Below are 26,836 nucleotides of genomic sequence, written 5' to 3'. Positions count from 1 at the left end.
AAAAACCAACACGACAGCTCTCTTTATTTCGGAGCTGCAATATAGGCTATATGTAAGCATCACAATTAAAACATATTTAAATAAAAAGAAAACATTCCTAGTTATTATGTCTACCATTATCATATCAAAAATACAATTATGAAAGAAATATATTGACATACATGCATCTTGTTGGACAATGAAAGCATTTAAAAACTTTACGTCTAATCATAAAAAGTACCTAAGACTTTGCACATAAAATACAGTATTATAATGTACATTTATGTTGTTGTTATGCAGACTTTTCATCCTAGAGGTAAGTGGAAACAAACATGCCTCTCCTTAGTTACAATTCATGTTATCACATGACATACATTACATTTTGTTCTGTTTGAAGATCCATCCATTTTTTTAATCCACTCCTCCTCACAAGGGTGACGGGCGTTGAGGAGCCGATGCCGGCTGTCTTCGGGCAGTAGGCGGGGGACACCCTGAACCGCTTGCCAACCAATCACACACAGAGACGAACAACCATCCGCGCTCACACTCACACCGAGGGACAATTTCGAGTGTTCAATCAGCCTGCCGTGCATGTTTTTGGAATGTGGGAGGAAACCGGAGTACCCGGAGAAAATCCACACTTGCACGGGGAGAACATGCAAACTCCAAACAGGGAAGCTGGAGCTGGAATCGAACCCTGCACCTCTGCACTGTGAGCCCACCGTGCCGCCCTTGTTTTAACATGTGAAACATATATGCAGTTTGACTGTATTAGGGGATTCCTTGCGGGAGGTGGTCAGAAAAGCAGTCAGTATCTGGTGTGACCACCGTTTTCCCCACGCATGCAATGCAACAAACCTCCTTTCCATAGAGTGGATGAGTTCTGCCGTTGATTCACGGCCATCACCTCATGTTCCAGAATGATCATGACCCCAACTTGCAAGGATCTCAACACAATTTCTGGAAACTGAAACCGGAAAATGTCCCCCAGTGAGCATTATTGACTTACTCCACAATAGCACAACCAACAGCATCCTCCAGGTTCTGGCGCCATTCTGCAACTGAGCGCAGACAATGAAAAGGAGTGGACCAACATTCCACAGGCCACAATCAACTAATTGACCGGATCTGTTGTAGCTTTTGCTTGTCTTGACTCTCTTGTCTGCTGCCAGATGAGCATAACACATGAGAATCAGTTCTGGATTGCCTTACCTGTTCATTGTAAATTAAATGACAAAAAAAAACTGTCATGGAAGCAAATGGTTCTCACACCAGACTGACTGGCTTCTATTTTAGTTCCATATATAAAGACTAGGAAACGCCGCAAATGGTGTCTCGTACCTTCTCTTATCACAAAAAAAGCAATACATCCTTGCAAAAAGCTGGATTTGCCTCGGCTCTAAAAGTTTAAAACATACGGCTGAGTGCGCCTCATGAATTGGTGAGCGCAGAGCCTACTCCAGCTTCCTTTGTGGGAAACTGCCCACATCCTGACGTCAAGGCAACATGTGATCTTTTTCTTCCCGTGCTGCCTCGCACCCCGATGCAGTCACACAGCAGCTCTTCAGCCGTGAGGTACATGCGATACAATACTCCCACTGCATAAGAATCAGTAAGTATGCTCTTTTAAGTCTGTGTGTGTGTGATTGCATGTGTGTGTGTGTGTGTGCGTGTGCTTGTGTGTGAAAGAGAAAGGAGAAGTAACTATAATAGTGTGTGTACTCGTCATTGCATTCCTCTGTGTTATGCTGATATACTCGTCACTCTGAAATAATTCAGCTGCTGTGGATGCCGGTTTACTTTTCATTCCAGTGTACGCGCAGTTGATTTTATCTAACACCCGCTCTGACTCATTCAAGGGATTGTGGAGCTGCATGCGATGCGCATGGGTCAAAATCCAAATACAAGTCGTGGGACTGTGACAGTCTTGTGGCCAGAGAGGAAGAGAAAAAAAATGGTCAACAGGTTCCACTTGTGAGTTTTTTTTTTGTTTGTTGACACAAACAAAGATTGCGTTGACGTTGAATGGCCTCAAATATGAAGAATCATCTTCTGTGTGCAAGAGCTCATTCCGGTGCAAGTGTGATGTGATCCTCCACAGTAGGGGTGGACAACCTGATGTGGCCTCGCCTTGCTATTCTATAAAACACAAGAGAAATATTCTATTCCGTTGTTATTATTTCTTTACTCCCGCGACACACCGAAAAGATGTGGCCATGACGTGAAAACATGAATTGGAGGCAAGAGACGATCAGTCCAGCTTTTATTTCTACCTCTTTCTGGATGCGATACAAACTCTTGTACCGATTTTAAAATCGTAATCACTTTTAATTTTTTAAAATTTGAGTGACCCCAAACTTAGAAAAAAACTGTCAAGTGCGTTTCCTGTTCTGATTGTAAGCAATGGACCGCACACGTAATGAAATCGGTGTGCCAAGACTGACCTGTGAGAGGCAGTGTGGTGCCACAGCACATCTAGACTGTCTGAAAGTACAAAGAAGAAAGCATAGAAGACAAAACAAAGTGACTTGGATCATGTTGACCACACAAAATGATTTGTGATGGTAAACGTTGAACGGGTTGACCATGTGCGATAGTCGGGCCCGATCGTGTCCTAGCACTGTCCGTTGATTATCCTATGCTCGGTGTCAGATTTTGAAGTTTGCCCTCGAGGTAACCAACATGAATACCAGAGAGCAAGCAATTGTGACGCTGGGAAATGGAAAATCAGAAACAGTGAACAAACAATGGTAAAAAAATAAATAGTGTGCAACTATTTGGGATGTCACAATCGTGCTCACCATTTTCATGCTTTCACCTGCCCAAATGCTCTCGCTGTTCCAATATTTTAGCAGAGGACACCACCGCACTGCTGGGTTTTGTTTACAACCACACAAACTGTATTTCGACATGCTGACGAGAAGGTGACATCTTGCAAGCTGGAATTTGTTTCATTGTGAGTAATCACAGCAAGCAGCCTAAACAACTACAACCATAATATCAGCATAGTCCCCCCCGAAAAAGTGCTTTCTTTCCATAGGGAAGACAAATTTTGTAGACGAAGGATTTTTAAGTCTAAAGAGAATGTGGGGGAATGTTTTTTTTTCTTCTCGAAAATACACTGTTGTCTGCTTTGAGTTCATCCAAGGCCAGAGCAGGAATGCAGTGGTCAAGTGTGCTTGCGTGCTTGTGCCAGAATGGATGCGGCAAAGCAGCCAAACCAGGAAATGTAATCTTTTTTACAAAGACTCCGAACTTCAGTTCCCCCCAGAAAGCAGTCGAGGGCCAGCTGTATTTCTCCTTAATGTGGAGTTCAATGCGGGGTGACAAGTGTCAGCGTACTTGCTACTACCGTGCACACTCAAGAAAGGAAAATCATGGCACCGAAAAAGACGCTACTGCTACTGTGTTTTGCACCGATTTCAAAGTCATGACTCCTTTTTTTTTTCATAAAGAAACAATCTTCTTATATTTTTTTAATAAACCTAAAACAACATAACCCACGGATATGCTACAACCCATTGATACCTTCCATGTTTAAATGAAAAACAACACATTTGCCAAGTAAACCAAATAGCAGAGCCTGTATAATCCACGGAAAAAAATACCATTAGCAAAGTTTTTAAAATAATGCCCACAAAACAGCACATAGGGTGGCAAAAGTTAACAAAAAAAAAACATATTTCTAAAAAATGTAATGTACGCTGCCAAATCGTACTACTAATCTATTTAGGGGATTTTTAGACATCAAAACATTAAAAAAAAAAAGCTTAACTAAAAAAACATAATACGCAGAAAACCAAATGGAATGGAATGTGTGCATTTTTCCACGAATAACATGACGATTTCTATCGCAAACAGCCTCTCCTGTCCACTGTTTTTGGTGTCAAGCTGAGAAATGAGCACATTGCAGTGGCCATAGATTTCATAATATTTGCCCTTTTTTTGTAAACGGTTCGAGTTGATGGGGTCGGCAGGTGTCCACGTCGCTCCCCAGTTGACGTTTAGGTCTGCCGCGATCCTGAAGGCGAGGCAACGGCGACGGACCCGATTGAGTCCAGATGTCTCCACATCGGCTCACTTGTTGGCAACCAAGCTTTTTAATGACTGAGAGACGCGCTCATAAGCGAAGAATCCACGGTAGAAAACCCGAATTAGTGGAAAACACATGTGCTCTACTCCGAATGTCAGAATGGCAGTCAAAACATAAGAAATGCTCCCGGTCAGGGCGATCACATAGTGAGGATATCGAGTTGTTGTTGTCTTTTTTTTCCCCTCAAAGTCGTATGACTTAATTATTGGCAAGTCATTAATTTGATTTATAAGTCGCTGGAAACATGAACATCATCGACATCGACAGGCTGATGATGCACGTTGCCATTTGAAGAGGAGTTCGTCACCGTCCATGAACTGCTTTTGAACCCACTCATCCGAAATATATACACAGTATATATTGCTAAAGGTTGAAAAATAATTTCAAAAGTAGGAAACTTAATTACAAGTAACACCAGCGACATGCCTCCGTTAAATTTAAACGGACTTAATTGTTTGTCTGTCACAGCCATTTTGTCCATTTGACGGACTTAATTGTTTGTCTGTCACAGCCATTTTGTACGCGACGTACGCGATATGTGACGTCGATTTCAGTGGACGGCAGAGGGCAGTGTCGAACAAAATGTCAGCCCCCCTGAGACAAATGAAAACATGCAGATTCATCTGCTTCGTTTTTATTCCACCGATCGATACAATATTCATCAGAATATTGTGTTATGGTCCAAATGATCCATCCTAACGTTAGTGTATTTTTATTTCCACACCAACATCTTTTCATGTTCACCGCATACATGCTGCAGCTGTTCTTGTCTCTTCAAACATATTTCCAAGATCAGTCATACCCGTTCATTTTTTCCCCCAACTTTTTGGGCCATCTGTTGTCATTAGTTTGAGACCTGCTAGAAAATATTGAAGAAAAGTTGTCATTGGTGGTTTGTACAAGTGAGATGGCACACTTTTTTGTAGAATCAACAGTTTTATTTCTTAAATTCACATTCTGAATCGCAGCAAACTTTATTTAAGATAAGCTAAGATATGAAAACCTTTATTAGTCTCACAATGGAGAAATTCCCAATTCACAGCAGCAAAGTTATGAAAGGAAGAAGTAGAAGAATAAAATCTAGAAGCAAAACTGACTTGATGAAAAAGAAACAAAGCTCTGCTGTAATGTGAGTTTGAGAACATTTATTGTACAGACCTCATACTCGAACCTCAGGACTCTACTGTACGAACAAACCAATTACATTATGGATAAATTATAAATATTTCATACTATATTAATATACTTTTCACCTTGAAGGCCACTCCTCCTGTCTGACGTTGCGCGTAATACAAGTTACTTTGTTTCAAATGTGCAACATGAGCCCCTTTGTTTGCGTCAGCTGCTATCAAACCTAAGTGGAAAGTGCAGTTAGCTGGCTAAACACCCCATGAATGCATCTTCCCTTCAGCTGCCGTGGCTGCTTTGGCGTGCATCGCTGTTGGCCGTGAATGCGAGCATTTCATGCAGGGAAAGAGTTGGAAGAGCGAGCGAGATTTTGTTTTTCGTATAGTCCAACTTGACAGCCTGCGGACTTAAGCTTCGGGCTGTAAAAACTACTCTAGAGGGCCTCGTTGTTGGCAGCGAGTGTGCACACGTGATGCAGAGAAAAACGGGACAGCAAGGAGAGGGAATTTGTTTTAATTATTTTTTGTGTGTAAAGGCACTTTAGAGTGCCACATTGTTAGCTGTGAGTGTGGGCACATCACGGAGCGAAGGCAGAAGGGTGAGGGGCAATTAAAGTCGAGTGGACTTCACGGATATTCCACTACCAGAGGCTTTATATATGGGCGTATATATTTTTACGACTCAAATATGTTACCCGAAGATACTCGATAGGGTAACATCCACTTTTCAAGGTTGTAATTTTGTTTTTTGACAGACATGGATTCGGTGCAGTCACAAGCGCTCCAGATCTTTCACATTTCTGAAACCTCACCTTATCACCGTGGCTGGTCTGTGGTGACATCTTGTTTCCTCGTCTTGTTTCAGGCATCCGTATAACGCCAGTACAGGTGAAGATGATCGCCGAGCCCGGTCCCCGTTAACTATGGCTTCCCTGGGCCCTCCGGCGTCCCTCCTGTGCGTCCTGCTGTGGGTGTCGGTGGCGCCCCAGCGCTCAGACAGGCATCTGGCGTACGTGACTCACGACAGCTTCTTCTACTACTCGTGCAGCCAGGAGCCGGACGCGTGCAACGAGGCATCACTGGACGCCTGCTGTTGCCGGGACATCACGCTGCCAACTCTGCGGCGCTTCCCGGCGGCGCCCTACTCTTCGCCGGTATTCCACAGGCGGCGCCTGACCGTGTGGTACACATCGCCCTGGAACGCCGCCCGGCTGCTCAACAACTCGGAGGTGCTCCACCTCACCCTGATGGACTGCGGCGGGCGTCGGGAAAGCGGCGCCCCACTTTTGGAGGGACACTTCGCGGTGCAGCATCTGGAGAGGCTTAGCATCATCGACTTCCCGCAAATGCCCCAAAGAAAGATGGAGTCCGAGAACGACAACGACCTCCATTTTGACGCCGACAGGTGGAGGTCGCGGGCCGCGGCGCAGGTGCAGGACATTTTCCTGGGTCGGGAGCTGGGGGCGGCCTTCCATGAGCAGGCTCGGCTGGGCGTCATCCACGGTTCGGTGCTGCAGGGCGGGGCGGCCGGTGTCAAGGTGTACACGGTCCAGACGCATATCGACAGCGATGGCACGATGCCATTTCCCCACCTGCGACTGCCCAAACTCCCGGAAACTTCCGTCATCTATGTCAGCTTCGTATACAGGAGGGAGCATAATGAGGACTAAGTTGGACCCGATTGATTAATCGGTTGCATGACTAAATAGGCCGATATTACCTAATTTAAAGTATATCGGAATGGGCATCAGCCAAAAAAAAAAAATCGATGTTGGTCAGGCCTTACAAGTACAGTACCCCATATTACAATTTGTTTGTGCGTGGCGTGGGGGAGATCGGTATGATGTCAGTGAGTCTGTTGTTGGTGGTGTTAATCATACATGGCAATGGCGAGTGATGAAAAAAGCGGAAGGGGCGTGGCCTGGACGGGGGCGTTGCCTCGGCATCGCGCGACTGTCTGGAAGTGATCCGATCCGTTTTGAAGATCGCCACTATTCTTTCAAGTGAAAATTTGTGCAATTTTGCCTATGCATTCCTGGTGAGCACCAAGATGTAACTCCAAATTTGTTGCTCAAAATCAAAACTAAAAAAGTAAACACATTCCCTGCCATATTTAAGATTTGTTCATGACTTGTATTCATAAAGTGTTGTGTAAATGTGATAAAAAGCTGTTGATTCTTACCTCATACAGTGATAGTGAATATTTATTATGCATACAATTTATTATGCCTAACCGTGCTTTATTATCCAAGACAAAACGTGAATTATCAATATGAATATAAAACGCAACTCAAAACAAATAAATGTTATCATGCTGTTGCTACAAATGCATACCAAATAAAATTGAAACTATCATCCTCGTATATTTGAATAAAAAAGTATGTACCTCGGAGTGTACCTGTCTATCGGCGAGGGGCGTCAGTGGAGCAGATTTCGTTGCTTGGTTCAGCCAAAGTAAGTACCCCAGCGTGTAACGTCTTTAGTTGTATCCGCTGACTAAGTTTGTTTGAAAAATGCCGATCCCAAAGAATAATTGCTCCGTCGAATGGCGATTTTGTCGGCATGTTTTTTCACTTTTGTTGCATGATCTGTCAGTGCCACGCATCCACGGGAGCCATAGTTAATTAAGTCACTACAATACACACAATAAGCTTTGCCTGTGGTTTCTTCAAAAATTGTCCAAGAGCTTCTGTAACTTCGTCGAACTTGGAACCAATTTGAACCTTTACAGTGACTTTTCTGTCAAGCCAGTCCAATCGGAATTTATTCTTGACATTTGAGTCAATTTCTAGGATTAAAGACTCCTGATCTTTCGTCAAAAATTTCGTAATTCCGCTCAAAACGATCCCAGAACAATGAATTTGCGAGACGAACAGGCCGCCATGAATCAGGTAAAACAATATGTTACATGCAATTTGATTGGTCCAATCGCTTGTAGTTAACCAATCGCTGGGCCGTTTATAATCGAGCTAAGACTTCCGCAACAAATAATGCATTCAGTGATCTGATTAGTTGAAGCTTTCATACACGTCCAATTGCAGGGCTGTTTACAAACGGAAAACGGAGAGACTGTTCGGGAGAGCTCGTGAAAACTCGACGATAAGGTACCTGACCGCCCCTAAAATTTTCTCAACGGATTTAGACGATTCACAAAAATGATCAATTTAAGAAATAAAACGGCGGATTTCCGCGGATCCGCGGAAAATTGCCATGTATGGTTAATATGATTTATACCGTTAAAAACATGGTTACATCGGTTAAATCGGAACAAGTCTGGCAGAAAGTACCCCAATGTATGTGCGTGCGTGTATATGTGCGGAGAGAAAGGAAAGCGAGTGAGAGTTGTGGAAACTTTTTACTGATTTTGAGCTTCAACAAAAAACAGAGACAAAGGGAGAATACTGACCATGTCGTTTGTGTGCATAGCCAACAAATCAAGTGCAAAGACATCATGGGCAAATCAACAAGGTAAGAGAAGGATTGAATCCAATCCAGAAAAGAAGCAAGGGAGCAAATAGCGAGCCAAGACTTCTATGACCCCGCGACCTCTTGCGAGGACTTTCCCCTTCTTTGCTGCTTTGGCCGTTGGCGTTCCGGCGAGGGACCACCACTCGCAAACGAATAGGAGCACTGGGATTGGAAGAGGCCACCGTAGCCGCGGGTGCCTTCCCGAGCGGCCCCGTCCCTTCACGCGTGGGACGTTTCGCTCAGTCAAAGAGGCTGAAGCCCGGCTCGTCATCGTCCGAGAAGAAGTCGTCCTCATCGACGTCTTCGTCGTCATAATCGTCATAGTCGTCGTGCCACTCGGGGACGTAGTCGTCGTCGTACTCGTCATCGTCGTCCTCGTCGTCGTCGCGGTTGTTGTTGTCCGAGTCTCTGGAGTCGGCTTCCGAGCTGAAAAGAAAAAATGCGAGTGAGGGGACGGCGGGAGGTCGTAAACCCGAGCGGCCGCCACTCACGCTTTGGCGGCCGTGTTGTCGCGGTTGGCCGCATCGGCCGCGTGCGTGTTTTCTGCATCCTGCGTGCTTTGGGACCGATAGCCCATGCCGAAATCCTGAAGGTGACACAGAAATGGCAGCAAAAAGAAACGGATGGGATTCGCACTGGGACGATGAGGCCCACCTGCGTGGAATGTTGCAGGATGGCCAGCAAGCGTTCCTGGATGCGTCGCATCAGTTCCAGGCCCGTGTTGAGGTGCTCGGCTTTCAGCAGACGGATGCAAGAGGCCAGGTCGCTGCAGTGCAGCAGAGTCCCCTCTGGGGGAACGGAAGGACGGACGGGAACGATGACGCTGATGTGAGCGCACGCTGGCGAGCACGCGATCGGTCAAAGTGACTCACCCAGCAAGATCTGCAGGGCGTTGGTGTGCACGTCCAAAGCGTCCGTCTGCTGCTCCATCACATCCATCTTGTCGCCGTCCTGGTTGTAGAAAGCGTACACGCACGAATAGGCCAGAACCTGCGTGACACCATGCAGACGTCTTAGCAAACGGAAAAGCGGCGCGGCGAGGCGCAGCGTGTGACGCGCAATCAAGCCAAATAATTTGTCAGCCAACCAGCATGGGGTGAACAAGAAGCGGACTGAGGCCAGCGCGTCATGCGCAGAGAAGGACGGGCAGCAAAAGTGCAGATGAGGACTGCAATGGCCACACCAGCACAAGCTCAACAAAATGAGAGCAATCGGATTCACACTTTTTTGGCGACCTTTCTTGTTCAAATTCATCCTCTGTTTGCAAACAATCGTCTGTTTCTTGTCAACTTCCATGTAGCGCTCCACTTTTGACATCTTGTTTGTTGAAAAGTAGCACAATCTAAATGCAGCTGTTTTCCCCCTGACACGATGTGGAATTGTGGTTCGTAATCAAAATTAGGTGTTGAATGTGAGTGTCGAGCCATGGGGTGAAAAAAGGGTGAGAGGAGCTTTGGTTATTCGAAATGCGTGCTCCGACCACGTTCAGCTGCAATTTTTGTTCTTTGGCCAAACGGCTGAACGAAAAAGCGCTCGGAAGGGTTGCCGTGCCGAGCGGATATTGAGCCTTTTTCTAGGTTCAACGTGAGAGATAAAAAGACGTCACATTATGGGGACGTTCATTTTGGCATCAAACGGTGCCGGGCGGGCTGGGCGACACACAACTGGACGTGATGCGACGCGACGGCCTCACCTTGCGAGCCTGCGCCAGGATCTTGCAGGCGTCGATGACAAAGGTGAGAGACTTCATCTGCAGGGCTTCGTTAATGGACGACACCTTCTTCTCCAGGCTGACGGCAAAGTCCTGAGGCCAACAACAGTTGGAGCCCTAACACGCCGCCGAGTGCTTCCTGTGCTGTGCGGGGGAGAAGGCGGGGCTCGTACCTTGGCCTGGTGCTGGAAGGTGCATCTCTCGTTTACATCCTGGAACTTCTTCTCGTGTCGCGCCACTTTACTCACCTGCAAGAACACGCCAACGAGTCACGGTACATCGGGTGTAGCTTGGTAGGAGTGAGCGTGCGCGCGTTTGACCCACCATGGCGGCGCAGTTGTAGTAGTCCTTGTGCGTGGGCTTCCACGCTTTGAGGCAGCGCCAGCAGAAGCCGTGGTTGCACTTGGCGCAGGTCATACTGAGGACACAGCACAGCGGCACGTTAGCCGAAGGGCGAGCGGCTCCGCCGGCGGACGGCTCGCTTACGCACTGGAGGCAGCCCTCGTTCTTCTCGATCTGCGCCTGGCAGCTGGGGCAGCGCTTGGAGATGAGCTTGGCCAAATGTTTACTCTGAGCCTCGGCGCTCATCCCCTCGTAGAAGCCGCCGTCGTCCATCCACTGAGACATGTGACTGCAGCTGGCCGGGTAGTGTGCCTGCGGGGGGAGGCAGCGGCGCGCGTCAGTCAGTCAGTCAGCGAGCGTGCGCGCGCGCGCACGCCGCATCGAGTGCGCCGACCTCGGGGAAGTTGCAGCTGAAGCACGAGGACCAGCAGCACTTGGAGCAGGTTCCCATGCTGCCCATGTTCTCCTTGCATAGGATCTGATCGCAGCCCTGCGGGTTGGTGCACCACGTCAGGTTGGAGCACGACTCCACGAAGCCTCGCAGTCGTGCCTTCTCGTACTAAAAGAGACACATTCAAAAGAAGGCAAAAAAAGACCAGTGCATTATGCACGCTGCCGACATGGAATCTTTTCACGTGGACGGCATTTTTGTTCGGCACTGTAATTAGTCAAATTCTCAGTGTGCAAAATGTCCTCTTTGGAACATTTCAGTGTTTCCGTAGCAGCCGCTAATCAGGCCGTAGCGCGCGCCCGGGCCGCACCTTGGCGACGGTGTCCTTGTCGGTGACGATGGCGAGGAAGAAGCGGGGCGTGGCCTGGGCCCGGCAGTCGGGTATGGGACAGTTACAGTTGGTCACCAGGTTCTGCTCGATGCGAGCGCTGAGGTACTCCCGCCAGCACGACTGCAACACAAGCCCACACACACAGAAAGTCACACCTGCGGGCGCGGAGCCCCGTGGGCGCGACGTGGGCGCCTGCTGACCCTGCAGCAGTAGTGCATGCAACTGAGGGAGGGCGGCGGGTCGGGGGCGGTGCCGCGGGGGACCAGGCACACGGGGCAGGCCGAATCGGGCCCGGGCGGTGGCCGAGGGTCCCGACATTCGAGTCCGGCGGCAGCCGCCGCACCTTCGGGGTCATCTGTGTAGCGCCGCATCAGGAGGTCGGCGTTCCAGCCGCAGTGGACCAGAAGGTGCTCGGCCCGGTCCGGGTCCACGCTTAAGGTGGCCGCCACCTGTGGAGTGAAGGGGGCAGGGGGGGGCGTGAGTGCAAAAGCCAAGATGCGGCAGCGCCGCCGCAGTTTCGTCCGCCGGGTGGCCACCTGCTGGACGGTGGTACGCATCAGCTGAGACACCTCCTCCGGTGTCATGCTGCGACCGCTCGAAAACAAAGCGCAGTCTACCGCTGCGCCGTCCAAAAAAACACCGGGGTTCGTTGGGGAGCTGAAACGCAAAACACACTGAAAGCACTCGTACCGCTACGTATCTCGCACGCATGCGTGCGCGCCGGTTCATGTGTATGTATGTGAGCATGCTGCACGTGTGTAAACACGCGCCGGCACAACGCGCTATAAGCTAATCAAAGAGTTAGCTGCTAACCTGCCGTGGGTATCGTTGGTGGTGGCCAAGGAGAGGTGCGCGTGTCCCTTCTGCGGCGTGGCCGGATCGTCGGGGAGGAACTCGACCATGTGAGGATGCTCCGGGTTGCGGCGTACGCATCCTTTGCTCATCACGTGCATAATGCAGGACAGAACGTCACCCGTGCTGCAGCTGAAGCCACCCGGACCCGGAGTGGAAGCGGGAGACCGGCCCGCTTCGCGTTTGTGACACGAATGGAGAACCTGCGGCGCGTGAGGCGGCGTGTGAGGGAGGCCTTTGTGCGCACGTGGGGTAAGAGGCGGCGCGCTACCTTGAACACCAGGTTGTCGATATGCATTTCCTTCTCCTGCTTGAGGATGTTGACAATGAGGCAGTAGATGAAGTTGCGCTTGGTCTCCAGAGCGGCGGTGGCGTCTTTGTCCACATTCAAGTACGTCTGTCGCGGCTGAAGCTCCACGCGCCTGGTCAGGTTATGCGCTGAGTGCTGCTTCACCTGCAACACACCTGAAAGCACGGAGCGAGTCAGAAAAGGCTGCGCCTTGGTCCGCCTGAAACCTTCAGGTCCCAAGAGTCACTTTGGGACCTACTGAGCTTGAAAAAATATTTAATAATAATTCATACAGCAAATAATAAAAACAGTAGTAACCACAAAAACCATCAAACTAAAAATTAAGTCTCATGGGGAGTGTTTGAGTAACCGTCAAGAGGCGAGTTGCAGCATTTTGGTCCAAATACCACTGCGCATATGTTGATGGACCGATCAGAATTCATTTGAAATGTTCCTTAAGACCCCCACCCCTATTTCCCCATCAAGGGGCATTCGTGTGCTTGCGTGTGTGTGTATGCGTGAGACCTTGGCAGGGGTCTTGCGGATGACTGCAGCTGAGTGGTCCTTCATCTTCAATCAGAGGCTGCAGAGCATGAAGCACCACCTCTTTTGATAGACCACACCCCTTCAGCACGGAGTCCACACCCACTTCCTGCAAACCAGCACTTGTGGGAAATCTGTGTGTGTGCGCGTACGCGTGGGGGGGTGTGCATGTTACCTCCTGTGTGTTAAACTGCAGCAGGATGAACATCTGCAGTGTGGACACGTGAAGCGTCAAACCGCCAAACTGGACGTCGGCATGACCCAGCCACGTCCACTGAAGACCCCCGGGCTTACCCTGACTTCCGACAGACATTGACTGGCCTAAACACGCGCGCACGCACACACACGCACATCATATTGTATGCAAAGGTGTTTAGCAAGCACATCTTTGACATGAGAAAAATCTCATGGCAAAGGATTAAACAAAAATATGACAAGAATTTTGCGGCACCTTGACTTGCGTCAGTGCAATCATAGACTACCGAGTTACAAGGCTAACGTCAGTTGTAAAGGGCCCAAAAATTAACTCGACATGTTTGCGGGATTGAAAATGTGCTGAAAGAAGGTGAGCGAGTGGTTTGCGTGCGCTCACTGTGGCAGTAGAAGAGGGCGAACTGCGCAAGGTAGGAACACAGCCGGGCCGGGAAGTGTCTCGACGGCTCGTCCATGAAGCAGAGCGACGAGATGGTCCAGCAGCGAGGAGACAAAAGCAGGACTCGGACATCCGCCTCCTGCTCCGTCTCTCGCTCCAACTCCTCTTCGTCCTCGTCGTCCATCTGCGAGCGGACAAAATTTTTTTTTTAAAAAAAGGGGGTGGTGATTCCGAGCCGCCAAACAGGAGCCCGACGCCGACGGTGCGGCCGACCTGCCGGCCGTGCAGCGCGCAGTCCAGCTGCTGCAAGCGGTAGAGGTGGAAGTCCCGCCGCAGATCGGACGACTCGCTCAGGTTCTTCAACATCTGCTGAGGGAAGCGGTTGGGGAAGCACGAGCCCAGCTGCTCCACCACAAAAGCTTCCAACCACACGTTGGTGCGCGCCAGCAGGCGGTCGGCCATGTAGTACCTACACACACACACGCCGCCCATCAGCACAGCTGTCAGAGCACGGCGGCGCCGGCCGACCAGCTCACCTGTAGAAGTGCTCAAAGGTGTTGGCCAGCTCCAAGCCCGACAGGAAGAGCATGGGCTCCAAAAACTGCTGGAATTCCTCCAAAGTTTCAGGGCTGCCGAAAACCGAGCCATTGGCCTGCAAGATCTGGTCCACGTACTGAGCGAAGCGCTCGCTCACCTGCAAGTTCCAACGGGATCGATTGCTACGGGGTCCACGTTCTCGCCGGCGTGAAGGCGGACTTACGTGCATGGCTCGGAGGATGGAGAGCTGCAGTAAGGCGGCGGAGAAACCGTGTCGCAGGGCCAAGACGAAAGCCGTCTGCTGGCCAAACAGTTCCTCTGTGGCCTTCTTTAGACGCACGTACAACGTGCGGTAGCGCTCCACAAAGTCGGGATGCTCGCAGTTGCCTTCCAGAAAGCTCTTCACCTGAACAACAAACATTTTGAGCGGCAGGCAGCGACACGACCCGCCGTGAGCCACCACACCAAAAACAGCCTCTCACCTGCTGCAGTACCACCACCTGCCAGCAGGCAGCCATGTCTGCGATGCTGCTCTTCTTCGCCGGAGGCTTGACCGACAAAGAAGCGGTCGCTGCGCCATCTTTGTTCTTGGATTCTTTGCCTTCTACGGGAAGGATTTCCATCGTCAAGGAGGTGATTGGTGTTGTGCAATAGGACATGAGAGACGAGGACATCCGAGGAGGCGGCCATTTTGTCCTATTCGTCGTGTACAAAACATGCGCTTCCTGAAAACGGATAGCGTCGGTCTGGCGGAACTCACGAGATTTGACGGGAGGTCCGATGTGGTCCGGGTCGGCCGGGCCGCTGTCCACGTGCACCAGGAGGTGCGTCAGCCGTCTGACGCGGGAGTTAAAGATGGCGGCCCTGCTTTTGAAGCGGCGGTGGGCCAAGTCCAAGTTGTCCAGGTACTCGCAGAGCAGCCAGGAAAGCGGGCTGGAGCCACAACCTTCTGGGTGGAAAAACACATTCCAATCTTCCTTCCGACTTGAATTTTGGGACTTGGGACAGCTTTTCCACCCTATGGCGATCATTATCGTGCCGTGCGATAAACTCGGTTTGAGGTTCAGTTGTATCCGAGCGAGCTGCGATGGTCACAAACCTGATGAGGTGATGGTGCGCACGATGGGGGTGACCAGCGCCTCCCAGCAGGTTCGACCCAAGGCTTCGGCGGCTTCGACATCCGGCAGGAAGCGGTCGGCAAACATCTGCTCGTGCCTGAGGGCGCTGTTCAGCCTGAGCACACAGACGCACGCGGGCACACAGGAAGTGAAATGGCGGCGGTGACGACAGCGAGAGAGCGCTGCATGACGGGAGGAGATTGCGGTACTTGTCGAAAAGCTGCAGCAGACGCGTCTTGTCCTCGGTCACCTCCTGACACCACGAGTGCGCTTTGGTGCTGTAGAACAAGAAGGTCCGACAGCAAAGCTGTTCTTTGAACACGGGCCAGAAGGTGTTCTTGGGCCCCTCAACCTCAAAACCACGAACCCTGGTGTCGATCCCGCCCTGTGGCACACGAGGCCAAGTCAGCCACTCAGACGCACGCATCAAATCAGTCTCTTGGAAAAGGACACCGACAGGAAAGATTTTTCGTGAACTCAAGAGTCTGACCTGCTGGCATCTCTTGATGCGGATCTGAATGATGGACCAGAATCTGTTCATGTTTTCCAGCAGAACCACCCGACTGGCCGACGCCATCACATTCACCTAAACGCACACACACTTTGTGTCAACGAGGTTGGGGGAAAAAAAGGAGAGACTGGTGCTGTGCACCAGTGAGTGAACGTGTGAGAAAGAAGGTGGTCACCGTGTTGAGTTCAGTGCTAATGTTTCCTGGGTCGTCTCCACCCAGAACCAGGATCCGGGCCGGCATGTAACTGGAGTCCTCATTGGCCACCAGGATGGCCAGCTGCCTGCACGGACGCGCGCACACACACACACACACACACACACCTTTACAAAAGGCTGGCTTTTGAGATGTTCCCCAGAGGAACGGTGAAGTCAGCTGACCTGATGATGACGCCTCTGTGCATGAAGATGTTGATGAAGTGCGAGCCGGTGGGCCCGTTGGACTCCCAATAAGTCTTCATGTTCTTGTCGCTGAGTTTGCTGGCTCGATGGTGATTGGACGACACCTCCACCTTCTCCCAACACTTTTCCTCCTTCAGCTCCACGCTGGAGCCTGAGCACAAGCCGCGGAGACATTTTCTTTTCACTGACGGCTCGTAGTGCTTCACTATGGAGCCATTATTGTCGCAAAACCATTTACAAATGGCGATGTTAATCCACAAACATGGAAACAGAATCCGCAACCGCAGTCACAAATGTGTCACCGAAATCTACAAATGCGTACATCGATTAGGATGCACAAATACATGATTAATTGTGCCCATAAATATGCAAGTGTGCAATCTGTAAACACAGAGCCTCTTGATTGGCTGTATCTACACGTGTGACTTTTGCTACAGTCCTGCGAATGAAGCCTTCAATCCCGTCAATCCGATCGCAACACGTCGCCCTATATTCCGCAGACTGCTTAGGGGACGGGAATAACGAGCACAGCGTGTGCGTTTGCAGCTCTGACCTTGGCAGAGATTGCGGAGGAAGACGTCAAAGAAGGGAATGTTGATGGGCTCGTGGCTGCGCCGATGCTCCTCGATCTGGCCCAACACCATCTGATGGCAGACGTCACCACAACAACAACAACAACATTTTCACCTGCGTGCTCGCTCGCTGCCGGCCGGCGTTCTATTGGTCAACTGGAATTGCGATGTTGACTGCCACTCCACAAGACATTGGTCAACGGGTAGGCGTGGTCAATGGGCTGTCACTTATTCAGCACTTTTACTACCTTTGGTACTCAAAGCGCTTTGCACCGTTTTCTCACTGACCCACTGATGAGACAGTATGAGGAGCAAGTGGGGGCTCAGTATTTTGCTCAAGGACACTTTGACACGGTCGCAATGGCCGGGGGGATTGAACGTCCAACCTCTGGGTTGGGAGCGATGACCACTCTACCATTGAGCATTGAGGCATGCCAGGAACAGGCTCTTGAAAACCCAAACATTGACGGGCGAACGAACCTTAGCATTAGAAGTTACGGGAGGTATAACGGACACAAACAGACGAACTTGTGTACGAGAGTCATCAATCGCTTTTCAGGAATGGAGCTGCTCTGGAGGGTTTTCCAGGCGCCCCAAGAGCATCTTTTTACGGGGGCCATTTGTCACGTTGCTCGGAACAGTGACAGTTGTCGTGGAGGCAGTCAAGTTGCGGCCGTGGCCGTGGCGTACCTGTATGCATCCGGCCAGCACGCTGGTGGTCATGCTGTTGTAGAGGCTGGCGTACTTGTCACAATCGGCCACGACGTCCCGAAGTTCGGCCGCCGTGTTGAGGCCGGCGCCGTGTTTATCCTGAGCCTTGATCAGAACCTCTTTGGTACCCAGGCGACACATCACCACGGCGTAGTCCTTGTTCACGCACGTCATGCGGTACAGGAACGACACCAGCTGCTGGACAACCTGGCGGCAGAGGGACGCACAGACGGACGGCTTCAGCCGCGCTCCGCAGAGTCTTGCGCTCGGCCTGCGGCGGGCGCGCTCACCTCTTTGTCGCTGATGAATGCGCTCATGGATGCCAGGCAAGGCTTGATGCTGTCTTGCCAGGGCAGCACGTCCTCCTGGTAGCTGTCCAAAAACTTGCTCAGGATCCTGGCGGGACCGAGACCGGGTCGTCAGCGTACGGGAGGAGCGAGGCGTAGAGATCGCCGTCACGGTGCGCTACCTGAGGATGGACAACTGGACGGTCCGGTCCGCTTGCAGTGGCTCCATCAGATGTAGAAGGTCCTGAAACATGTCCTGACTTTGGGAGACCTGCGGATACACAAAGATTGCGCGGCCGCAACAATGTTAAAGCACGTGTAATTTTCTCTCTCTCTCTCTCTCTCCCCATCAATCCAGCTCGAGCAGCAAGTCGCAAGTGGGCCGTAGGCCACGTCTTCCCCTCGTCTGTGCGCGCGTGCTACCTGGCTACGCAGGCCTTCCAGCTGACACGTCGACTGGCACAGCAGCTGCTCCAGCGTGTGGATGACTTCTTTGGCAGTGGCCGTCCTCCCCTTGAGACTCATCAGCAACTTCTGCAGCTGCGTGTCCTTCAGGTCCAGCTGCTCTGGAGGATCTGAGGGACGTGTGGGCAAAGGTTAAGGTGTCGGAGAGGACAAGGAAAGACGAGGGCCGATCGGGCAACATGACACGTGGCCGCCATCTTTGTGGAATTTGACAAAATGAATACATTCATTAAATAAATAAAACACAATCCTACCAGACTGTCATCGACCTCGTCAGAGTATCGAGAGGAGGCGCGAAGCTGCGTTTTGGGCCGATGCGCTTACCTTTGTTGTCCAACTTCTGCGCCATGAAGATGTGGTTGAGGGCGATGATGGCCAGCATGGTCTCATTCTGGGACAGCGCCAGACACTTTTCCAGGACGGCCGTGACGCCGCAAGTCATCAGCTGTGAGGCCAAACTCTTGTGGTTGGAGACCAGCGTCAAGATGACCATCAGGCTGTTGCGCACGGCCGGCACGCAGCTGCGAAGGCGCAGCGCCGGTACGTCGTTTAACCCGAGCATCAAAAAGCCAGACGTGCGGCGCGGAGCGCCCCGAGATGAACGCGTGCCCTTACCCCGGCGTCCTCAGCATGAGGTCGAGGGCGGCGGGGATGGCGGCCAGCGGCCCTTTGGAGCCTTCGGGCGTGGCCGAGCCGATGCTGGCGAAGATCTCCAGCATCATCTGAGCGCCCGATTCCGAGAGCGCGGGAACGCTGCCAGCGCCTTGTGGCTCGTACTTCGCGGCCCCCATCAGGACCTTCAGCGTCTGAGGGCGACAGCACAGCCGCGGTGAGTGACGTGGGTGTCAGCAAATGAGAGACTAAGGTTGGCTGGCTACTAACTGGCTAAACCGTTCGCGTGTTGAATTACTGGGGTTAGTTCAGACCAGTTGAGAAATCCTCAAAGAGAAAATGTGGGGATGGATTTGAGAATGTTTAACATTACATTTGTGGGAATTTGGGCAATGTGAAAACTGGATCCCAGATGCCAAGAAGCGCTGAGGGCGTAACGTGCCCAAATACTACACATCAAGAATGGTGGTGGCAGATGAGACGGTTTTCCCGGACCAAAGGTCTCGCATAACACGTGTGACAACAGTGTGTGTGTGTGTGTGTGTGTGTGTGTGTGTGTGTGTGTGTGTGTGAGTGTGTCCTGACCGCCAGCGCAAGCTGCTGCACGTGCGGCACGTCGGCCATCTCCTGCATGCACATCAGGATGGCTTTGACGCCGCCCTCGGTGGCAAACGAAACCCTCCACTCGTATCGGAGCAAGAGCGAATGCGTCAGCCTCAGCGTGCGGGTGGCCACGTTGCTGCACGGTGAGCCCAGCAGGTCGACCAGCAGCTTCACAACTTTGTCCCTGCGCCAGGGCAACAGACGCCGACGTCAGGAAGACGGGCGCTGGGCAACGTCGACAGCAAAATCGCAAGCATTCCAAAGGCGGGTCTCACTGCATGCTCTGCACAGCGTCGCTCCGGCCCGGGTTTTTGTCCGGCGTGGTATTGTCCTCCAGCAGCCTGCTGATGAAGATGACCCCGGCCAGGTTCTGGAGCGGGTCCCATCTCATGGCTCCTTTCTTGAGGATGTCCACCACCTCTCCGATCTTCTCCAGCACAGTCTTCTTGCCCAGGACACGAGGCCCGTTAAAGGCTGCGCAGGATGGACAAATGTCACACAAAGAGAAATGTCCAATTGTCCATCCGTTAAAAGCGAAGGAAAATTTGGACTTTGGGTTGTGACTTTGTGCCAAAATGAAAAGACGAAAAGCAAATTCATGTAGCAAGACGCATGAAGTCGACACGCTTGATTGGCTACACCGAGCGAGTGGACAGACGGGTTGCGCGGGACCCACCCTTCATCATCTCCTCCAGGCCGTCAGGATACAGGCTGCAATCTTCCTGGGGTAGCTCGCTCTCCGTGTCCGCGTCCGCGTCGGCGCTGGCGCAGGACAAATCAGTGTTAGGTTCCTTCTTGGCTCTCTTGGAGAAGGAGGCCATCCCGGAGGAAGACGACGAGCAGGAAGCGTCATCGTCGTCGTCGTCGCCGCCCGCCGGTGGTTCTCGCTCGTGGCCGCCTCCGCCCGACCGCGCGCAGTGTCGGGCGAAGGCGCACGAGCACAGCAGCTCGTCCAAGCAGGACGGCGGCAGATGTTGCTTCAGGTAGCGGATGAGCTTCCGGACAACGTCTGCCGGCACCGTCAGGCCCACCAGCGCGGAGTCGCCCATCTCGGCCTCCTGGGACAGCAAGGTATCAAGTCAAAACTTCTTTTCCCAGGACGCCGCCCTCCAAACGTCAGCACCTGCTGGCCAAGGTTGTGCATCAAAAGGCGGATCATCTCCCGCTGCGCGCCGGCTTCCAGCTTCTTGACAAAGAAGAGGAGCTCCCACCACTCGGCGCGAGTCAGCGCCGCCTGAGCGTCGTCCTCGGCCGCCCGCGGACGCTCGGGCAAGTAGGGCAGCGAGTAGAGGCCGCCCGGAGGCTTGGGGAAGGTGCTCTGGCTGGCTGAGGCGCAACAACGACAACCACAGCAAAATGAGGGACAAGAAGGAGAAACAGATGCGAGATGTTCTGGCTGGCCAAGGGGCAAGACCGGGAAAAGAAGAAGCAGATTAAGAAGAGGAGTGAAAGTGCAGTGCGTTGCATCCATGACCAAACTACCTGCCGCCAGTCTGATGGTTCTCGTGAGGGACGAGGCCTTGTCCGCCGCGTCCTTCGCATCCGGGCCGTTGTTGCCCGCGCCGGCAACAATCTCCAGCATGTGCCAGTGGACCCAGTAAGTTCGGCACAGGGCGTTCCAGTACACCTGTGTGCGCACACACGCCAGCGTCCACCATTTGAATGTCACCGTTTTGTTTTGAAAAGAACGAGTTTTTGTACGCAGTGCGCGCAAACCCGGGGTGCCAACGGGATGGCGCCATGTGCAGTGAAAAACTTGCGCCCGACGTTATTTAAGTTTGTTCTCAACGGTTCACTTTTTCAATCAAATTGCGATAAACGGGAATGGCAACATCGCTCAATATCGAAAAGCCGCAAAGACATCTAAGCTACCGTGTGTGCATTTCCAGCTTCGACTAAGCTCCGTGTCGCTTATGCGTTTCATTGCCGGGCGTTTCCTGCATTCCAAAGTGCGTGGCGGCCGCCCCCCAAGGAGACCGATTGATATCGCTTGACATCACATATTCATACTACATGAAGAAAATATTACTCCTGATGAGTTACTTTTTTGGGAGGATAAAATTGAATTTTCTGGACTTTATTTCTCGTGGGAAAAAAAATTCCAGATGGGCATTCAAGCAAGACTCCGTTCTACTTCTACCATCGGAATTGTCTTGAAAGGATCTGTCTGATAATGTCTTTGAAACGGTAAACACACGCCCCTCACGTTGAACAAAGCTTTACACTTGTTTACAACAAGTCGCACATACACGGTTTTTGGGATTGGGCTTTGGCGTGAAATTTCAGGACACGCCTAAAACTCATGACAGTCTTTGGAGGTAAACCCAATTTGACCTTCAGTAACCTTTTAATCAAGATGCTGACTGAGATTTTTGAACAAAAAGGAGCAACGGTACGAGGATTCAAAGAGAAAGTTCTTTGATGTTGAAGACCAAGTTGTGCAAAACGTACTGAAGCATTCTCCAGAAAAGTTTAAAGAAGGTCAACTTGGATTCACCTGCAAGGATTCCTGCATGCACACTGTGAAACTTTCTGCTCGCGGCCTTCGCCACTTGCTGTCACCTGAACAGGCGGGGAGCCGTCGTTGCAGTATCGGAACTCTCCTTCGTCTCCGGCGCTGACCTCCTCGTAGTCCTCAAGCATGCGCACCACCATGCCGCTCTTCAGGTGGTCCTGCACATACTCCACGTACGCCGAGCGGCTGGCGAAGTCGCAGCGTGTTTTGTAGCCGTTTCCGGTCTTGGCCTTGGGGACGGCGGCGGCGGGGCGGCTCACGGCGGGGGCGGCGGGCAAGGCGCGGAGCCGAGGCTGGAAGATGGACCTGAGGGCGGGCGCCGCGGCGTCCTCCTGATCGCCGCCGCCTCCTCCTCCGGGCGGCAGGGTCGCGCTCCAGAGTTGCTTGCGGTCCCAGCCCATCACGCGCACCAGTTCCGAGATCAGGTTGGCCATGGCCATGGCCAACTCAAACTCGCACGTCATGCGCAGCCGAGCCGTCCCGGAGGAGGAAGAGGCGGGGCCGGGGGAGCTGCCCGCTTCCTGTCTGTCAGAGGCCGAGTCGGCTCCCACCGTGTTGAGTTTGTCCATTAGCGACGTCACGCACAGGTAACGCTTAACCAGGGAGAACAGCAGCTTCCCGGGAATCTGAGCCACAAACGCAGAACAATCAGCAGCCAGTTTAGCGGATTTACAAACAGCAGGACGGCCCTTTTCCAAGCACTTTTTGTCAGTCATAAATAACTGACCAAGCGGTGTGCGTTCTCATTTAAAAAAAAAAAAAAACAAGTATTCATGATGTAAATGATCTCAACTACGATCGGGTGGCTACTCTCCTTAACTCTTTCATTTCCCATTACGTATGAATAGGCCACCTTGACTGCCTACCCATGACGTATTTATACGTCATTTCCTTTTTTTGCGTCATAGAGTGCAGAAGGGTCTGGCGCAGCCTCTGACTGAGGTCTGCGTTGGAAATCATTTAAAATCTGTCCAGCAGGTGGCAGCATGTGTTTAGGGATCAGCCAGGATCATGGTGCAGAAGAAGTAGAGGTAGAGGGGTAGGGATGCGTGGGCGGAGTTGTGGAGTAGCGCACGTGCGTGCATGTGTTGACACAAAGATGTGAAGCCAGAGGGTGGTGAGCGACGCTCGGAATGCTCACCTGCGGCAGATGGACCCCTTGGAAGGAGATGCCGTGTTCCTCCGAGGACGTGGTTTCAGCAAACAGCTCCAACAGCGTGTAGCGGCTGTCGAAATCCATGTGCTGCTCGATGCCGTCCTGCTGGCTGAGCGACAGCATCGCTCTCTCTGTGTGTGTGTGTGTGTGTGTGTGTGTGTGTGTGTGTGTGTGTGTGTGTGTGTGTGTGTGTGTGTGGACCCAGCGAGGTGGCCATATGAGTTAAAATATTCAAGGGCCGAACAATTATGGAAAAGAATTCAACTGCTATTTTTTTCCGAATAATCGCAATTGGTACATTGTACGTGATTTTTTTTTTCAAAGTCCCGTTTCAATGAAGCAATTAATTCATCTCCATCCCAACAATCGCAACGAGTTCTACTATGGACGATAAAGGCAAACCTCACATGGCGTTACCTGCATCGTGGGAGGCCAGCGCTCGCAGCATCTTGCTAGCACTGCGTCGGGTCTGCGTCTCCTTGCTGCACAGCAGCTCCATGAGCAGGTCGAGGGCACCGGTCTCCTTGAAGACGGCCGCCAGCGAGCCGATGGCGGCGTAGGCGCTCAGCACGTGGATGGTGTGCGTGATGGTGAGCGAGAGCTCGCTCTTCTTGGCCATTTGCTTCCTGGCACGGCGCACCAGGTTCTTCACATCCTCCTCCATGTCTAGCAGCTCCACCTCATCAAAGGTCCCCTCGGCCTCGCCGCCGCCGCTCGGCTTCTCCTGTGGCCGCGCGGCGCGCTGTGTGTCGGCTTTCCTCTTGCCGGGCAGGGCGGGGCAATTGGCGTACACGTCCTCCGTGGACATCCACATCAGGATGTTCTTGGCTTTCATATCCCCAGATGAGGAGCCGTCGGGGCCCCTCGACCCGGAACCGCCGCCGCTGCCGGAGTTACTGACTCCGGAGGCGGAGCCGTCGTCGACATCGGCAAGGCACCAGCGGATCAGGTACTCTGTCTGGCCGTCGCGTGTGCGTCGCTGGCGGATCAGTTCCTCGGGATACGCCTGCAGCCGCGGACTGATCTGGACCAGCAGGTTGCCGTTGCGCCGCTCGCCCGCCATGCTTGCTGAGGACAATGGCAAGAGAATATAATACAAACTTTATTAATAATATAGCGCGTCCCACAACAGCTGCAGCTGTCACAAAAGCACTTTACGTATGGCATAAAATAACTACAACAAAACAGCAAAGAAAGTGAAAACAGTTCATTGAAGTATAAATTAATGATACTAACACATCAAGTTGAGACTAGAAAACAACCGACCAGTGTCAGTCTTATTTTGGGTCAAAAGCTAAGGAATAAGGAAGGAATAAAGAAGTGTCTTCAAACGAGTTCTGAAAAGGGACAGGGAGCAGGCTTGCCTAACATTTAACAGAATGACTTTCCAGAGGGAAGGACCGGCAACAGAAAAGTCTCGATCCCCTCTGAGGCTCTGTTTAGTCCTCTGCACCTCCGGTAGCGTCTGGTCCACAGACCTCAGGCACCGGCCAGGTGAGTCGGGATGGAGGAGCTCAGAGAAGTGAAGGGAAGCCAGAATTGAGGTTATGTGCTCACTCTTACGAGCTCCAGTTAGGAGGCGAGCAGCAGCATTTTGGTTCAACTGGAGACTCTCGCGAGGAGGACTGGCTGACTCCAAAAGTAAAGTGCATTACAGTAATCTAGCCGAGATTTAATGAAGGCGTGGATTACAGTTTCTAAATGCTGCTGACAAAGGAAGGGCTTTTCCCTTAACCAACTGCCTATGATGAAGGAAGCTGGCTTTCACAAGAGCACCGATTTGCCACTTGGACAATGGAGGAGGTCGGAATCACACTTAGGGTGCGGACAAGTCAAGGTGAAGTGACTTGAGTGAAATTGAAACGGCTCCGACTAATTCCTGACAACAGCCATGAGAACGCAGACATGCACGTCAACCGTGCCGTTATTCAAGCTACATTTTCTGTTTCGGTTTCCGTTTGCAAGGAGAACGTCGTTCGTCAACGATATTATCCAAACTTGACTTGGTCGGGCTGCTCTGAGCTGAAACGCCCGCAACGTCCCACATAAATACACCCACCACCCGCAAAAAAAAGAGGTAATTTTCATGTTTTGAGCGGTTTTGTGTCATTTTAAGGAAAAGGCTCTCAGAGGAGTGGGACGTGAAAAAAAGAATGTTCTGGTCCTTTCGCCCACTAAGAAAAGCTGCATTTGCACTTCTATGTGACGTCATGTCGAGTTTGTCACCAGCAGCCCGCGCACAAAAACACGAACCAACACCGGTTCGGGTAACTCTTACCTGATGCGACAACTTCAACGTCCCGTCCGAAGAGCTTCTTTTCTTTTTTTTCACTTTGACGTCCTTTATGGTGATGGTGATTCTTCTTCGTTTCTTCAAACAGGTTCTTCTTCAGTGTTTCACTTCTTCTTCGTTTACTTTTTTTTCTACGGCTTACTTCTCGAGCGTGTTCTCATGACTTGCTACCCCCAGTGGCCATATTTGTACACTGCAATCTTCCAATCCGAAAGCCTTCATAACACGTCTTTTATTGACACAAAACAACAATTTAACCATACCACATTCTAATAATCAAATTGAAAAACATAGCGAATTATGTAATATCAGTAAATCAATTCTTGCATGCATGTGTGGTTTTACTGTTGAACATATCTGTATAAACATAAAACATTCAGCGGTGCCAACAGCTTATTTTGCCTTTCTTATTGTCATCTCCACGATTGATCGCTTTGGAGGACGCTAGTATATCATGACGACACGTTTTGCGTTCAATAAACACAGTCAAATGTCATGTCACATGCACATGACGACATACTTTTTACACAAATGGAACACCGTAGGCGCAAAGATGGGGGTCCAATGTCCATGACGTCACCACCCTGTCCCCCCTTGGGTATGTGATCTCAATTATTTATGTTCATACTGTATTGATGTTCACTTGACATTAGATGCCCACTGGTGTCCGTCGTCTGTTGGGTACGTCGGCAAGGCCGCCGTCACTCCAAGACTATTAAAGTGCTTCAGGCGCACAACTGGCTGTTTTTGGAAGAACACACGCATGTCCACTTTTTTTTTTAAACATTGTCCACTTTTGACTTCCATGAAGTGTCCTAGCGTCGCACTTCCGGTGCTCACCTTCAGCGTTTTGTGCTGTTGCGGCAGCAACATACACATCTCTTATTCTTCATCTTCACCGCTAGAGAGCGCCATCTCACCTCTTTTAGCCACTTGCACAGACTCGGACGCTTCCGCCCTCCACAGGGTCTGAGCGTGCACACGCACGCACGCACCAGCGCACGTACGCACCAAGTTGAATATCTCGGTGAGGTTTCTGCAGGTGTTTCTTTGGTTCGAAAGCATTAAAGGTATGAAGGCCCACTTTCCCAGGAACACCCCCGTCCCCGTTTGCCCCCCCCCCATTTCCCTTTGCCTGACTGAGCACTGACTCCATGTTGCTTTTCTGTCTCCCGTGTTGTTCGACACGCCCCCCTCCAGCCTGCCGGGGAAGTGCTTCCATTGTTGGGGGTCAACTCACCCACGTGGAGCCGCTCCACTGACAAGGCTCTCAAAGCGC

General features: G+C 51.4%; 2 protein-coding genes across 7 annotated transcripts; one reads left to right on the top strand and one right to left on the bottom strand.

The window, feature by feature from the left end:
• The first annotated feature begins 743 nt into the window (after positions 1-743).
• Positions 744-6,952, top strand: LOC109509957 (uncharacterized). The gene is made up of 2 exons (XM_019859926.1): positions 744-1,591; positions 6,065-6,952. Exon 2 carries the CDS (start codon positions 6,123-6,125, stop codon positions 6,867-6,869), a length of 747 nt encoding a protein of 248 aa, XP_019715485.1. The 5' UTR covers positions 744-1,591; positions 6,065-6,122; the 3' UTR covers positions 6,870-6,952.
• A 1,586-nt stretch (positions 6,953-8,538) lies between these two features.
• cul9 (cullin 9) lies at positions 8,539-25,714 on the bottom strand. Of its 6 annotated transcripts, XM_019860259.1 has the most exons (44): positions 25,543-25,697; positions 23,677-24,332; positions 23,250-23,390; positions 22,156-22,734; positions 21,076-21,220; positions 20,717-20,919; positions 20,270-20,651; positions 19,869-20,067; positions 19,576-19,777; positions 18,994-19,184; positions 18,703-18,899; positions 18,337-18,488; positions 18,096-18,184; positions 17,917-18,022; positions 17,606-17,833; positions 16,897-16,987; positions 16,323-16,494; positions 16,120-16,225; positions 15,924-16,019; positions 15,643-15,818; positions 15,415-15,548; positions 15,076-15,264; positions 14,798-14,919; positions 14,539-14,721; positions 14,315-14,472; positions 14,052-14,247; positions 13,779-13,962; positions 13,362-13,507; positions 13,169-13,295; positions 12,626-12,819; positions 12,316-12,557; positions 12,039-12,159; positions 11,703-11,951; positions 11,482-11,622; positions 11,115-11,279; positions 10,869-11,032; positions 10,703-10,796; positions 10,552-10,626; positions 10,361-10,471; positions 9,540-9,657; positions 9,322-9,455; positions 9,159-9,253; positions 8,862-9,093; positions 8,539-8,811 (listed from the first exon to the last, which is right to left on the bottom strand). In XM_019860259.1, the coding sequence occupies exons 2-43, from the start codon at positions 24,325-24,327 to the stop codon at positions 8,907-8,909; spliced, it is 7,635 nt and encodes a 2,544-aa protein (XP_019715818.1). In that variant the 5' UTR covers positions 24,328-24,332; positions 25,543-25,697; the 3' UTR covers positions 8,539-8,811; positions 8,862-8,906. The 6 variants fall into 6 exon arrangements, 5 of the variants coding, with proteins under 5 accessions (XP_019715818.1, XP_019715819.1, XP_019715820.1 ...); XM_019860260.1 differs by having other exon boundaries at positions 8,549-9,093; positions 23,250-23,388; positions 23,675-24,332; XM_019860261.1 differs by having other exon boundaries at positions 8,549-9,093; positions 14,798-14,916.
• Between the last annotated feature and the right edge of the window lie 1,122 nt (positions 25,715-26,836).

The sequence above is a fragment of the Hippocampus comes genome, unplaced genomic scaffold, assembly GCF_001891065.2.
Source record: "Hippocampus comes isolate QL1 unplaced genomic scaffold, H_comes_QL1_v1.1 scaffold39, whole genome shotgun sequence".
Lineage (NCBI taxonomy): Eukaryota > Metazoa > Chordata > Actinopteri > Syngnathiformes > Syngnathidae > Hippocampus > Hippocampus comes.
Note: the sequence above shows the minus strand (reverse complement) of the source record. Positions and strands in the feature narration are given on the sequence as shown.

Bases quoted from the DNA above. Each gene is read 5' to 3' on its own strand.
- cul9 (XM_019860259.1), bottom strand. From the start codon at position 24,327: ATGGCGGGCGAGCGGCGCAACGGCAACCTGCTGGTCCAGATCAGTCCG. The intron at 19,778-19,868 runs GTGAGACCCGCC...GCCCTGGCGCAG, and splicing joins GACGCTGTGCAGAGCATGCA to GGACAAAGTTGTGAAGCTGC. The intron at 15,549-15,642 runs GTACCGCAATCT...CTGTGTGCTCAG, and splicing joins CTGCTGCAGCTTTTCGACAA to GCTGAACAGCGCCCTCAGGC.
- LOC109509957 (XM_019859926.1), top strand. From the start codon at position 6,123: ATGGCTTCCCTGGGCCCTCCGGCGTCCCTCCTGTGCGTCCTGCTGTGG.